This window comes from Rhagoletis zephyria, unplaced genomic scaffold (assembly GCF_001687245.7).
Source record: "Rhagoletis zephyria isolate East Lansing unplaced genomic scaffold, Rhagoletis_zephyria_1.1 Rzeph_scaffold_05652, whole genome shotgun sequence".
Classification (NCBI taxonomy): Eukaryota; Metazoa; Arthropoda; class Insecta; order Diptera; family Tephritidae; genus Rhagoletis; species Rhagoletis zephyria.
The window spans coordinates 25,402-40,829 of record NW_016162735.1 but is presented as its reverse complement, the minus strand read 5'-3'; the positions used below and the strand labels follow the sequence as shown (position 1 = coordinate 40,829).

The 15,428-nt window shown below is 36.4% G+C and overlaps 1 protein-coding gene across 1 annotated transcript in view; it reads left to right on the top strand.

The window, feature by feature from the left end:
• Positions 1–3,896: 3,896 nt before the first annotated feature.
• LOC108372335 (neurexin-1-like) overlaps positions 3,897–15,428 on the top strand; it is a gene marked incomplete at its 3' end in the record, with an annotated part of 36,516 nt that continues 24,984 nt past the window's right edge. Inside the window, exons 1-2 of the mRNA XM_017627997.1 lie at positions 3,897–4,068; positions 5,123–5,549. Of these exons, the coding sequence (XP_017483486.1) occupies positions 5,542–5,549 (8 nt within the window). The remainder of the gene's footprint in view (positions 4,069–5,122; positions 5,550–15,428) is intronic.

Sequence of the window (15,428 nt, the reverse complement as noted above, 5' to 3'; positions counted from 1 at the left end):
GCTGCTTACCACTACACCGCTGCGGTCGCCATACGTATACATACATATATAAGTCTACATAACTAGAGGTACCTAAAAATTTATCCATTAATGGAATCTGCAATTAATTCAACAACTTCATTACCCATTGCCTAAGTAGATGCATACTTCCTTCCTAAGTGCTATTTATTTATAACTAAAAGCACGCAAAACCTAAAATCTCATTTTTGCGCAACATCTATCATTTTTGCTACTTATCTACAACTTTCAGATCGATGCTTTGAAGATTATTAATTTTTTGAAAATATTCGATAATATCAACTCTCAGCAAATCTAATTAAACGTCAAAAGATTGTTCAAAGCTTGCAGCCGTCTGTGGCGTAATCAACGCATATAATTCAATTAATCACTTTTGCTTCATATTGGCTTCTGAGTGGGCAAAAAACCTAAAAACAAAAGAATCACAAACAAAAAAAAAACAAATAGCTGCGCTAACAATCTATGACAGCTTTTGTATTCGCATAATTTTCTTTATTAAAATGATTATTAATTAATTGGACAGCTATTGAGGGTTGCCGACAGACTCTCCCACACGCAGACAAATTTGCTTTGACTTCGCAATGGCATACTTCAAACTCACTTATATTGCATTTACGAGCCGAAATGTGTTTGCGCATGAAATATTTTCAATTAAGCCATGGTCAAAGTTCAAGCATTGCACATATTCGTGTTAAGGGAGACAAAAAACAAAAACGATAAGTAATAAAAAATAAAAAATAAAGTTTGCGAGCTGCAAATTTTTAAAATAACTTGTGCAATTACTCAAGTAGAAATGTTTTATCAGGAATTTTGATTTAGATAAAAATACTTAATATGCAAAGTTTCTTAAAGAAGCTCTTAGTCTGTTCATATGTAGCAAAAATTAGCTCGCTGTTTAAATAAAGTGCCTCTCTGTCACACCGAGAAAATTTGTATTTGTAATCGCAATGAACAAATAAATAAAGAATAAATAGTTTAAAAATTTTGTGTACAACACTTTCTTCACACACAAAATTTCCTTCATTTAACGCAAGAAAGTCTGAGTCGCCCCTTCATAGTAATTTGCGTTTAATGAACCCGCAAAAACAATGCACAGAATAATATGATTTTATTTGCATATCAACTGTTTGTGTTTGTGTATATATGTATACAGACAATTTGTGGCTACATTAAAGTGGGTGTAATTTTCCAATTTGAATCCATTTAATTCATAAACCAACTGGGCACCTACAAACTCAATATCAGATGCTTACTCCTACTATAACTTGTCTGTGTGTGTGTGTAGTAATTGTGAGTAAATGGTTAAGCAGTGATGGGTAACTAAACGGTAGCAGTGACCCAAGTCCAGACCACTTAAACTAGATAATAAACAATTTACCACTTAATGGCACACACACACACACACAGATACATTGTGAACGCGCCAAACGGTACAAAGAAGCGCCTACATATTCACACATGAACAGTATGAGTACTCACTAAGCTTATGTGATCACCACATTTTTAAATGATTAAAATAATGCTGCGGTTTTAAGAGAAGCCCTATCTTGTATAGCCTCTAAAAACCACCGAGCTCTGAAGCATGGCGATGCTCCGTTAGGGCCTACGCTTAGCTCGAAAACTACTAAAAATCCATTGAGAATTATTTACGCTGATATGGTCTGAGCGGCAGGCGAAGGCAGATCTCTGGCAGAATGCATAGAGGTAGGAAATATGTATTCACTAAGAACGACTTAGTATTAGCTAAAGAGGCAGCTTGAATGCTTTGAGGAAGTCGAGCCATTAGGGCCCCTGGAAGACATTTTGGTTGGATATGGAATCTGTACTTAAAGCTACTTAGTTTAGTAGAGCATAGAGAATCTGGTAGTATTTTAGTATCTTAGCAATTTCAAGGAAGAAAAGGAGTCTTGGGCGAGAGTTCCCCAAAATGGACGCCAACACACCTGTGCTGAAAACCCAGCATAGGCAGTTGAAACTGCGGTAAAGTACGGGGGGCACTTTGTAGTGGGAACACTTCTTGTGTAGAGCATTGAGCCTAATACGAAAAATTATTACAAAAGGAAAGCAATGACACAGCAATGAAGCAGGTAGAAAACGAGGTCAGGTTAGTAAACAACTAAAGGTACACAGAGCGAAAGTCAGCAGTTCGAAAAATGAAGTTAAGATAGAAGACGTCGAAGCAGTTACAGCCAGTTGTGAGAAGTTGTGTAAATTTCAAAACTTCAAGCTCAATTTGGAATTAGTAAAAAGTATCAATCGATCTGGCTGAAATTTGATGCGATTACAAAAGGTTTCCACACCGATTGATTGTCCGTCTGGTTCTCGTTTATGCCTTCATAGTCTGGAAGACAAACCACTACAATAAAAATATCATATCGCGGTTCAATAAACTTATAATCCGGGCTTTACTCTCTGTCGCAGGATCAATAAAAACTTATCTAACCGTGATGCTCGGTATATTGGGTAAAAAACTGGTGTTGAAAAGATGCGGATTTATTTACTCTCGCTATGCTAAGAGAAATGAGTTTTGGCAGAAAAATTTAGTTCAAAATAGCAGCCTGAGAGATCTGGGAAAATAGACTGCGTGGTCTTGTCTCAGATATGTACATTGGTACATCGACGAGGCAAGGATGGAGGACACATAGCTGCGATTGTTTGTGGGTCCGCCACTAAATTTTTTATGCCAATGGGTAGACGGTCCGTCGTCTTTAATTACTGAGTTGGTAAACTCAGAACACTGTACTTTTTGGGGAGATGGGGTAGATCTTAGACAGATCATGCTCTTTGTATATCTTTTTTTACTGGCAAGGAAATTAATCTTCCAAGCACAGTTGACCTCGCTTCGGCTACACAAAAGATAAAAAAATCAACTCCGAACGAAAGACCCCAACGATTCAACTTCAATCAAGGCAAGGCATCACGAAATTTCGTTTCAAATTACTTCATACAGAACACTTCCTCTATTCGTTTGCTTTTTTAAAACAAATTCCCAGAACTTGGTTTGCTGGGTGGCTCATTGTCTCATGTCGGTTTATATACAAACACCCACGCCCACATGCACCCGGATATTCCAGTGTGTCGCTTTCCACGGACAAGGTACATTGTGCCTATGTGTGGATGTATGTGTGTATGTAGCTATGTATGTAGTTATTCGTTGCCATTTCTTTTTTTTGTATTAGTAACCCGCGGTCTCGGCTGAAATTATAGCATTTACTTTACTAGTCACTTACGCTGACATGCTAAGCACGCCACCTAACCGACGAATGAACTAACTAACTAACTAGCTAGCAGGCTTAGCACACACATACATATGTATGCTTATAAGCGCTCAAACAGCCGCACAAACATAAATAGTACGCATGTATGTATGTATGTATGTAGCTCTAGCAAAGCAAGTGTATGGCGCAACAGCTGAGTTAAACCGCCGCCGCCACTGCCACCGCACCACTTAGCTACTTAACCACACATTCAAGTAGTCAACGCTGAGGCGGCATTCAGCTATTTAGCCATTGAGCCACTAAGGCACCACTTTTCCAATTCCGACAAATTTAGTCGTATGTCGGAGGTCAAACGGAGCAGAAAGCGGCACTTGAACAAACTAAACGAACGGGAACGCGCGCAAAGGCTGAAATAGCAACAAAAGTCAGGCAGAGCAAAGCTAAGCCAAGCAAAGCAAAAAAGTGTAGTGTGAAGAATTCAAAGTGTAGAGTGTCCTTTAAGGATATGCAATGTTGGTGGTTGTGGTGTTGGTGTGTAGTTGCTGCAATAAAAGCAAATAACAGGCAATTAAAGTCTGGTGTGTAATGAAATTCAATGTGAAAAAGAGAAAAATAAATTAAATAAAAAAGAATACTTTGCAGTAAAAGCATAAAAAAGTGCAATAAAAATGAAAATAAAATTAAAATAAATGCGTAAAGTGGAAAGCAAATGGAAAAATAAAAATAAAATGTTGCTGTGATGTCATGCGATTTGCGCGCGCACGTCCAAGGACAACGCAAAGGATACGTGGCGCGGCAACAAGGCAACGCATAAACAATTGATTGTGAATAGGTGCGCTTGAAAGTGTTTGTATGTATGTATGTACACTAGGGTGGTCCTTGAAAAATATCTACATTGTGGGGGGTTTGTTCTACGTACAGTATAGACATCAAAAAAAAAATTGATAAATTTTTTAATATTAGCGAGCGCTACCAGGGTTTGAAATTTTTTTTTTTGTTTTACATAGCAAAAATTCGACAAAAATTTTACTTTTCAGCTATGAATTGATATGAATAATAGTCAGATTTCAAGTCAGCACTTTGTCGGGTTTTTGCGATATGAAAAATAATTTGAAAAAATTTTATTTTTTTACATCGCAAAAATTCGACAAATTTTTTACCTTGACCAACTAGGAATTGATATGAATAATATTTCAGATTTCATGTCAGCATTTTGTCGAGTTTTTGCAATATAAAAAATAATCTCTTTTTTTTTTTCAAACCCAAAGCACCGGTTTAACGTGCAATCAGGAAACGGCCCTTGGCGACACCTAAATTATTATTATTTTATTTTTTTAATTTTGAAATTTTCGTGGCTGCCTTTATTTTGTACCTATAACAATAAAATGGCGTGCCCCACACAAAATTGAGATGCTAATATTTTTAAGGGCCGCCCTGATAGACACACTCGCCTGTGCAAGGATAAGCCAATAAAGGCGTGCGAAGGATATGAATGAATTTAATGCAATGTCGCTGATGTGGTACATTAAACTCAAGTAACCTACTTTTAAAGTATCTAGTAGTTGTGTACTAAGAAAATCATTATGTGTATGTGAGTAAATATTTTTCGGAAAATTTCGTACTGTATAGCAAATACAATATAATCGAATTTTTTCTACATCTAAATTTGTGCTGAAAAATGGCCAAACAAGTCAGCTGTGCAAGCGAAAAAGGATATGTGTAAGGTTATTTGCAAGGATATACGCAAAGGATATGCGCAAAGATAATACACGTGTGTTTAACCTTTCAAAAATCTAAATTAGATCAACAAGCTTGCTGTGGCGCGCGTGCACAAACAATATCTTCTGCTGACGACAAACCAAATTTCAATTCTGCCTCTTTAACAGTCATTCACCTGCAGTGCCATCATCGTTATCCTTGAGTGCTTCAAACATTAAACATTAAATGCTCAATCAAACAGAAATCAAATCGCGTTCTTTATTTTTGCGTGTTTTTACTTTTATTGCAACGTGCAACTGCCGCACAAGACCCGCGAATGTGAAATGAAAAAAAACGACAATTCCACGCCCGATTAAGCGATCCTTTCCACTTTCACTTTTATGCGGCGTGTTTCGTGTGTCGGGCGCCATTTGCGCTGAAGTGTATTCGTGTGTATATGTATGTACATAGATATTATTTACATGCTGTTATGTGAGTGCGACCAGCGCTGAAGGACTCTTTGGCGGTGAAAGTGTGGCAGTGGTTGAATGCGCCAATTGGCGCAGTCCTTGAAAAGCGGCCACGAAAGTGAAAAGGTTAAGTGTGTATGCGTATGTGAGTGTGCTGTTTATAATTTTTGGCATTAAAATGTTGTTTATTTATTTATTGTGTTGTAGATAGTACATGGCGTGTGCTATTTGTATGCAAACACGTCGCTTAGTTAATTAGTGGTGAATGACCCAAAAAAAGTCGAATAATGAAATTTATAGAATTCAATGTTACAAAACGAGCAGGACTCCTTCTCTCAAACTTCAAAAAAATTGTTAACTCGAAAGTGGAAAATCAATCAAATCAAATTATGGCTGTTTAAAAAAAGTTGGTAATTTTCAATGATATTTCCCAGTGAATGTCTGCGAGTTTTTTGTGATTAGTTTATTGAATTTTGCTTCACGGAAACAAGTATGCTGAGAATGGGGATGGCAAAAAAATAAAATAATCGATTAATTAATCATATGATTAATCACAAGGCAAAAAACGTGAATTCCAATTATTGAGAAATTGATCGAATTTCCAAAGGCACTTTTTACAGTGAGTATTCACAAAAAACATTTTTCTATAGAAAATTTCTAATTCTCTTATTAATTAGCTTTAAATAAAATAAAACGCATATTTTTAGCGCCGATAATTATTATTATTAAAGCATGTTCGCAAAAACGAATGCCTTGATGCGCGTTTTATTGTTGAGTGGTTGCGTTTCTTGGTGGCTGTAGCACCAGCTTTTGAAAAAAGGCGCACAGCCGGCACCGAGGTACCAACTGAATGACAGTATTTTTTTAAAAGTCCGTAAAGTTTTGGGTAAACAGTTTTCACTTTCTCCCAAGTATCGATGATATTCTGCTTTAGCTCTAAGACTTACAGCCAATTTCACGAAAGCAATTTAAGTGAAAAATTATTTTATTATTTTAATTTTTTGAAATTGATTGAAAATAAAAAATAATTGTCCATTTAAATTGCCCTAAGCCTAGAGACAGGCCGCCTACAGTCATTTACCGTTTCCTCCCGTTAGTTGATTTGAGCGCGAAGCTTTACCGTTACCGAGCGTTAGAAATTACGCCAACTTGAAACCATCCTCGCCCGCCATGTCACGTCGACCTACCGCTTAACGGCTGCTTGCCTTAGCTGATGATGTACCTCGGTAAATTGTGACACTTATTGCATCTTAATAGCTCTTAGTGCACTTCAATAAGATCGATATTTAATCTGCACGTAAATATGCGACATTATCTCCGACTCTGCTCGTACAATATTCTCAATTGTGACTGCATTATTAACCGGCTCCCACTTTTTAGTGACTTCCTTCATTAGTTCTATTGCCCAACTACATTGTCTATGTGGTGAAGGGACTTCCGCAAACACACAGCGAATATAGTTTCAATGCGGTAAAAAGATCGTGATATCGATATTAACAGCGTTAATTGGGAGACACCTTTCATTTCGTCAAGCTTAGAAAAATAGCAAGTGCTCTTTTCAATTTATGTAATAAGCCCATTAAATTAGGGTATACTATACTATATCGCAGTCCACTCTGGTCTTAAATACACTTATGTATGTATGTATATAATCCATATAACAGTAGTAAAATCGGCAGAACATATTTTTAATTTTTCACCATAGACTGCAAAGCAGAGTATTATAGGCCTTCAAAGTTGGGAAATTCCCCTGTTGAATTAATAAGTTACTTTTTGCATATTAACTAACTACGGTGCTTAGTTTCGAAGCAAAATGTAATCAATATTCTACTATTTAGCACAACAGAATAAAAAATAAATATAAATAATCCAAATGCTCTTTGGTGGCAAATATGACAAACTGTTTAATGAAAAGATAAAATGAGTATCCAAATCCAACAACAATTTGCCAATTTTTTTAATTTAACACCAGCACATAATACCTAAATAAATATTCCAAAAATCATTGTGTGGATCGAGTTTACCAGAACTACTTGGCCGAATACTCCCAAAGTGGAAAATGGAATTTTTAGAGAGAAAATCGAATATCTCGAGAACGAAAATAGAAAGCGAAATAAGAACGGTATTCAAAAGCTTAAGTATGTAATTGGTAAGCCAGAAAAAATTTTCTGTCTATTCGTGCTCCCGAGATATTTGATTTTGTCACAAGTCAGGTTCATTTTCTACACTGTGTCGCATCGATCCATCAAGTCAAGTTTCTGTATGTTAGCCCAGGCAATGACGAAAAGAATTTGTTCGCCAGAATTGGTGATTTTGGATTTGTTATGTAAATATCCCTTTTGTCTTTCCTTTTTGTGTTCGAAAATAGTGTGTATTTAAAAAGAAATAGTCTGATCTTGGCATGGTCATATGTAGGTCAATTATATCAATGTACAGCACTGCGTATGAGTAATCTTCAGAGAAAAAACATCTGAGCCGAATAAAATTAAACAGGTAGTTCCAAATGGGGTTGTCCTCTCCCCGCTTCTGTCTAATTTTTACATCTCAAAACTCCCTCTACCACCTGAGGGAGTCTCCAACATCTCATACGCTGACAATTTATCGAAAATGGCGTCCGGAAATGGAATTGATGAACTGAGTCCAAAGGTAAACGGCTACCTCTCCGAACATTCGCGTTTTTTCACTGCAAAGAGCCTGCGAGCTCACGTCGATGGCGAGCAAATTGCATACCACCGCAATTGTCAATAAAGTACAGAGCCGCAGCAAAGTGCTCAAATCGCTAGCCGTCAGCACTTGGGACAAAGACCAAGAAACGTTGTTGGACACATACAAAGACAATGGCCAGCCGGGTCTGAACTATGCAGTGCCTGTGCGCTCGCTGGAGACTAGAAGGGCGCAGTGGATGCGATTCTCCCGTAACAGTCAGTCAAAATACAGCACTCCGCAGAGCTACGGGATACATTCTTATGTCGCCAGAACACCATCTCCACAGCGAGGCCCAAATGCTCGCTATCAGGGAGCACAACATTATGCTATGCAACAACAACACCTGCTTTCGGCAGTGCCCTCGCCCTAGACCAACTACTTGACCCGGCTCTGTACAGACAAGTCATAAACGGCATTCACATGGATTCTGTCTCACTCTACACCAACTTCTGACCTGTGAGTGCAGTTCTAGGACAACAACCACCAACCGTTGACGAGACAGACCTTCAACTGCCTCGAAAGACTCGCATCACACTTGTACAACTTCATTCTGGCTACTGCAGCAGGCTTAACTCATACTTGAGCATAACAAATCCGCACGATTCTTCACATTCCCGCAAAACCAAACTCAACTAACGCCCAACTCCTTCTGGCCTAACCCCCGTCGGAGTGGCACGTTTCCTGGGCCTTCTGCTGATTGAGCACGAGGACAACGATTGAGGTACAAACCGATCTACAGAGGAAACCAAATATGTATACTTTTAAGTAGCTAAAAAATTTTAGACATCTCATTAAAATTTTTTGGCATTCAAAATTTAAAAGTCCAGATGAATAAATAAAATAAAAAATAAAAGATAAAAATTAAATTAAAAAAGAAAGAATTAGTATGTATAAGAAAATAAAATAAGTTTCTAGAAATAAAAAAACACATATTGAGGACTTACATATATTCAATACAACCTATCTACAATTAACACAAAAATTACTTTCTGATGTTAGAAACCAACTGGAACTTAACTGTCATAACTGATGTTAATCTTAGCAATAACAAATTCTTCTAACAAGCGATATACAAGCTCAACAGTAACATCATCGATGACTGTTAAGTCTTAGGTGGATTTTTATATCAGAATCTCAGTTTTCTGAGAATTTCAAATTGGTTGTATTGAATATAAGCCCTCGATATATATCTATACTTCTTCAAACAATAAATCCTAGAATTAAAAGAAAATCAAATTATCNACAGGTTTGGAATTTTATCTTTGAAACGCCACACTTTTCTTTGAAATCGCTTTATTAGTTCTCGTGCAATAAGCGTTTTTGTGAAGCTCTAAAAATTACAACTACAACATTTGATCATAGCCCCCATACCTTAAGGTAAGACGTATTCTACGTCAAAAAAATTCATTAAAAAACTGGTAAAAATATGGTTCTAAAAATTTAATTTAGTAAAAATATTTTTGAGTTTGAGTGCTTTTTGTCAATAGAGCTTTTCACAATGACCGGCAGCTTTTTTGTAAGACTTTTGTGCCAGAATAAACCAAAAAATGTTCAAACTATCTTCCCCTTTCAATTGTCTTACAAAAGACTTTCACCTATCATAGCCAGAATTGCCCTACCAATAATCTAGGCCAACAAGAAGCCATAATATGTAATACGCTTTTCGATTATTTAAAAGTGCAAATGATAATATACCACTTTCAACTAGCCACTCTAACCTATACCTGTCTACGGATATCCATTTGCACACACATATGTACATAGATACATATATGTAGGAATATGCGCATTTGTGGCCAACTCACATGCTATAGACAGCATGCAATATGCTTGTCATAATGTACAAAATTACCACCAGCCATACGGTATCCTACACAGAATCATACAGTTTGCTCCTGCACTTGGCCGCATTGCGAATGCATCGCTGTTGCCAGTTCACATCATCATCAGTCAACGTCTTTCAAATGCAACTTGCCAACTCAGCTTCACTGATACGAACCCAATTACATAGGGTGGACTCACCACATACGTACCTACCATACATTCATGCAAACATTAATGCTTTTTCTGCTATCACCTTCGCCGGCGCTTAGCAAAAGTTACCGTCATTTCAGCCATTTATTTTGAACATCACTTACACAATAGTACATACAAATAAACGGATGTGAAAAAACGTTTTTTTTTTTTGTTTTTTTGGTTGCCCATATATTCTAGGTGAACTCATTCTAAATAACCGAAATGTAATTTTAATAGAAAAATGTCAAAAATTTGCGAGTAACTAATGCTTACCGAATAACATGGAACACAGATAGATGACCGAAAGCAAGGAAAACTAACAACTCAATTACCTGGATGGTTGATGAAAGCATTTGATGATTTTGGCATGAGTGGCACTAATCTGAGTGGTCTTGTAATAACTGTGATATAAATTAAACTTGTACGCCAAAAATGACAGTTCAATTTTAAGCGGAGCATATTTGCTTTCGCTTTTGAAATTTATCCTCGAAAAGCTTACGTGCCAGCGAAGTGACTTAATCAAGGTTAAATCCTGCACAACGGGTTTAGTGACTAAAAGTGTGGTTATATGGAACATTTTTAGTGTAGAGTTTATTGCTGGTGCTTATTACAAATGTATGTACTATACACATGTATGTTAAAAAAGAAGGTGGTTTAAGAGTTTTTAGTTTTTATAATCGTTACCTTAATTCACAAATTTTTTATTTTACTGGAGAAGCAAAAAACGTTAAAAATGGAGTATCAAAAACAAGTACTAACACTTCAAATATTTTTATTGAAGGTGTATTTTAATACATCCTACCAAAATTTGTCCAAAAACGCAGTTTCAAAAAAAAATGTTGGTTAGGGCCTTTGTGTACTTGGAAGAGAGCAATTCGAGCCCATATATCATTACCTGAATAAGAATAGGTACGCAATCGTTATATTTTGAATGCCTCTGTAGAAGATTTTCATTTTTAGCCCAAATCACTTGATTGACTTTACAGATAATGAATATGAAGAAGAAAATGTTAAAAGTAAAATTTCTCAGACGGCAGATCTCAGTTTCGTGGAGCTTCTGAGGTATAGTTAAAAAGCTCCTGGCAAGATGTTTAGACCGTAGCTTAGTAAAAGGTGAACAACTTAAGATAGAATGCGCTGATTCCTTCACAAAATGTTCCTCAGAGCTCCTGCTACGATTGAGCGTGAATACCCATCTGATAGTTGTACGGTCAGTACACTCAACCGAATTGTAAGTCCCGACTTTATGAGCCCGAGAAGATACCCTGACGGCCTCTTGATCACTCACGTTCCGCTGGAAATACCACGCAATTTCAGAGATCCTGTTTTTCCATCAGCGTTCGCTGACATGACAATATACACATATATCAGCCTGTTACAGTGGCCTAGAAGCCTAAATTTGAGGTCGAAAAAAAGCTCCGTACAAAATATCCCTCCATCCTATCTTTCGACATCGGCTGGTGCTATGTTACACGTCGTCAAGTGCAAAACTGGAAAGGAGCTATAGGTGTTTCACTGACTTCAATGAGGTCGACACGCTATGCCTACTACGCCTTTCTGACTACACTGAGAAAAGAGTCATCTAAACATATTTCTCCTACGACAAGATTTGGTAACTGTAACCAAATCATGTAACCATAACCCAATCATGTGTTGAAAGAAACATATTTGGTTGACGTTACTAAACTCTTTGCTGAGTGTAGTGTAGTCATCTCGACAGATGGTGTCATCTCTAATATGCACATATTGTCTTTTTCACTCCCCCCTTAAGGCTCACTAAAAGCACAAAAAGAACCGTATAGGGAATCACCTAACATCTCCTACTCCATACATCTAGTCTAGTTCTTTATATTTGTTCCCGAAATTAGGTCATATTCAGGTGCTTTATTGTTTTTTAAGGTCTTAATTGATTGTTTTATTTCTGATAAGGCAACCTTTTTATAATATTTATAATTTTTTACTTGTTTTTATATGAAGAAAATGAACGACACCTTCAACACAAAAATTTGCCAAAAATCATTAGTAAGTTCTAGCTACCTCAGACCTGCACATTATTATACTAAAATTGAATGGGCTAAAAAACTGCATACTCAGTATTTTTCTAAAAAGTGTAATATTTTAATTAAAGTTGGCAGAATTTTCTTTAATTTTGCTGAAGAATCTACATATGTATATATATACTACGCAAAGGGATTTTTTGTCCAGGTCATCAGATCTGCACCGTTTGTTCGATTTTCAAAAGTGAGTCGCCAGATTAAAGGGCCCAGGCTGTAGATGTGCAATAAGGTTTTATTTTTTTCGAAAAGAGTTGCCACCTGTCAAGCAATTTAATTTGAATTATTTAATAATCAATGCCATCAGATCTACACCGTTCGTGCGATTTTCAAAAATTAGGCGGCAAACTAAAGGCCTTGCCCTACCGCTTAGACTTTGTTGCTTTTTCAATTTTTCCTAATAAACAATCGTGGTACAAAGCTCAATAAAAATATTAAAAATAGGCTTTATACTATGTTTAAGAGAGTTGCCACTTATTTGGGAAATCGAAGATTTATGAAAGAGTTAATAAATAATAAAAAAAATTATTAGAGTTGGCACCTTTTCGAAAAGTCATATCTGCACATCTAACCACATAAATACATATGCAGAGGCAGTTTTTCATCAAATCTGCGAAGTAGATCTGCAATAATAACGAAACCTCTCTTCACTTCGAAACGGCCGGACAGATTTCGATGAAATTTGGCACACTGATCGCCTAAAAATCTAACCTACAATTGGAATATTTTTTTAAGTTTTGAAGAGGGCTGCCACCTGTTTAAAAAGCCGAATTCAATTTTGGCGTTTTAACGCCATGCGAATTTACTAGTTAATCATAATTTTATTTATTGTATATCTCGGAAGTGTTGACCTGTGTAATTATTTCCGCCAAACCATAAAAAAGTATTTACAGGTTTTGCGAATACACAGGCCATAAAATACAAAGAAGTTAAACTTACTAATTTCCAAAAACGTAAAGAAATATTCATTTTTTTCTTTGTCCAAGTGAGATAAAATCACTCAAGCATTGAATGCTACTCAAACACTCAGAAATTTGACATAAACTTTAATTTCCTTTTAATGATGCTCATTAGCGATTCATCGAGCTTGGGTTCACAAGTAACTGCGTACATATGTATGAACTTCTCCATTACATATTTCTCTGGTAGTGTGTGTGTATTGAGCGTTGAGCTTAAATAAGCTTCGTACCTCAAAGGCATTAAATTCACAGCTTCTTTACGTACACATCTGCAACAAAGGAGTTCTTGCGCTAAAATATTAACCTTGTGTGCACCTTGTTTTCATATTTACTTAAATACATATACAAAGTATTTTCAGCACCGAACTAACTACCTACATACTTACAACATGTAAATCTATGCTTGTTTGCATGCTGAAACAAATCCTTACTCAACGGCGCTATTCATGCGTGAGTGCCGCCCTAACTTTCATAATTCCCTGCGAAATTTTAATAATGATTTCAGAAAATTAACAAACCTTAACAAAGTAAGTTAAGTATAAAAGCCATGCACATACAAAATTATTTGTTGAAAGCTTACATATGTACGTACAATAATTACTCTCAATAGATGCTAAGCTTCAATAAATTCACCTTCTAATATTTAGGCTCAGGAAATTTTATGACATGAAACTTATGCCTCCTTTGTTAAATAAGCATACTGAGACAAGTTCAGATACACTATATATGGTAAATATGTATTTACATATACATATGTACAACGTGACGCGCACATAATTTTTGCCGAGACCATTTTCATAAATTAAGCCAGACAATTGTCATCATCTTTCATTGCTACTCGTTCTACTTCATAAATATCTTTATGATTCTGTGTTGCTACGTACGCACATATTTATATATACTTATATGTATATATTAACCTTTATGCAAAAATATCTTATGTCTTCTGTTTGCAATAAGTTCATTTTATTCACGCTTCGTTTGCTTTTAATGCGCTTTCCGAACTTAGGGCAATCTTATATGGACACGCTTTTTAGTTGCTTCTCTAAGTACCTCATTCGGAACATCTGCTATTCTCTTAGCTGTTAGCAATTTCTTTTTCGTACAGTGGGACTCTTGGGTCGCCAAAGAGCTTTTGACGAGTTATTCCATATCGCAATATGGCCGCAAAAATGGTAACCATATTGGATGGGCGCCTAATAAAAACTAGCTTTGGCGTTACGCATTCAAGCAGCGGTTAAGGATCTTCAGACGAGAACGTCTAACTTAAAAAGTGTTTAGGAATGTTAAAGTTTCTTATAATCTCGAAGGCGATAAATCGTCCATTTATACTGGGTCCCGGTTTATATTGATGTTTCACCAAATAAAGAAGCGAACTAGTATACGATGAAAAGGACAGGACGTGTGGCTTCGATTATAAACTTAAAAAAAAAGTAAGCGCGCCAGGGCCACACTGGAGAAGTGAAACTTACGTTACATATCTAGTTTGTCTCATTTATAGATAGTATAAAGGAATGTCGAGATTCATTGTACGCGGTAATCTCGAAAACTATCGAACGGATTTTGGCGGGATTTTCTCTAATATATTCGGTATTTCTGTATTGAAAATTACTATATTCAATTCGAATAAGCGTAGACGTCAGTTCTGCACCGTCACTGTCAAATTAAAAGACTTAGCCTCTGGATGTGTAACAATGTTCATATTATTTTTCTGAGTAGGGTTGCCACCTGTTTAAAAACAATAAGATCTTCAGCTAACACGAATCGGGGTAGATATAGATAAATGTATACACATAAATAAACAGAATGAAAAGAGAAATCGATTAAGCCATGTCTGTCCGTCCGTCCGTCTGTCCGTCTGTCCGTGTACACGATAACTCACGAGAGCAAATTGAGATATGTCAACAAAATTTAGTAAGTAGGTTTCCCTTTATCCAAGGAAGGTTGGGATTAAAAATAGGCAAAATCGGACTATAACCACGCCCACCTCCTATCTAACAGTATTAATAAAATTAGTAAAAACAACGATATTTCTGAAAATACTGACTCTAAATTGTTGAAACTTGGTACGCGAAGTAGAATTTTGGCACAAAATAAGTCAGTTATGAAATTTTTGGCAAATGGGCGTGGCCCCGCCCTCTTATGATCAAATGCTGTATCTCTGTAGTCCGTCTACCAATCCCCACTAAACTCGGTGCGAACATTACTTAGGGCTTGACTAAGGAACTCGTTGAAAATTTTTGAAATCAGACAAGAACCATGCCCACCTCCCGTGTAGGGGTAATTTAC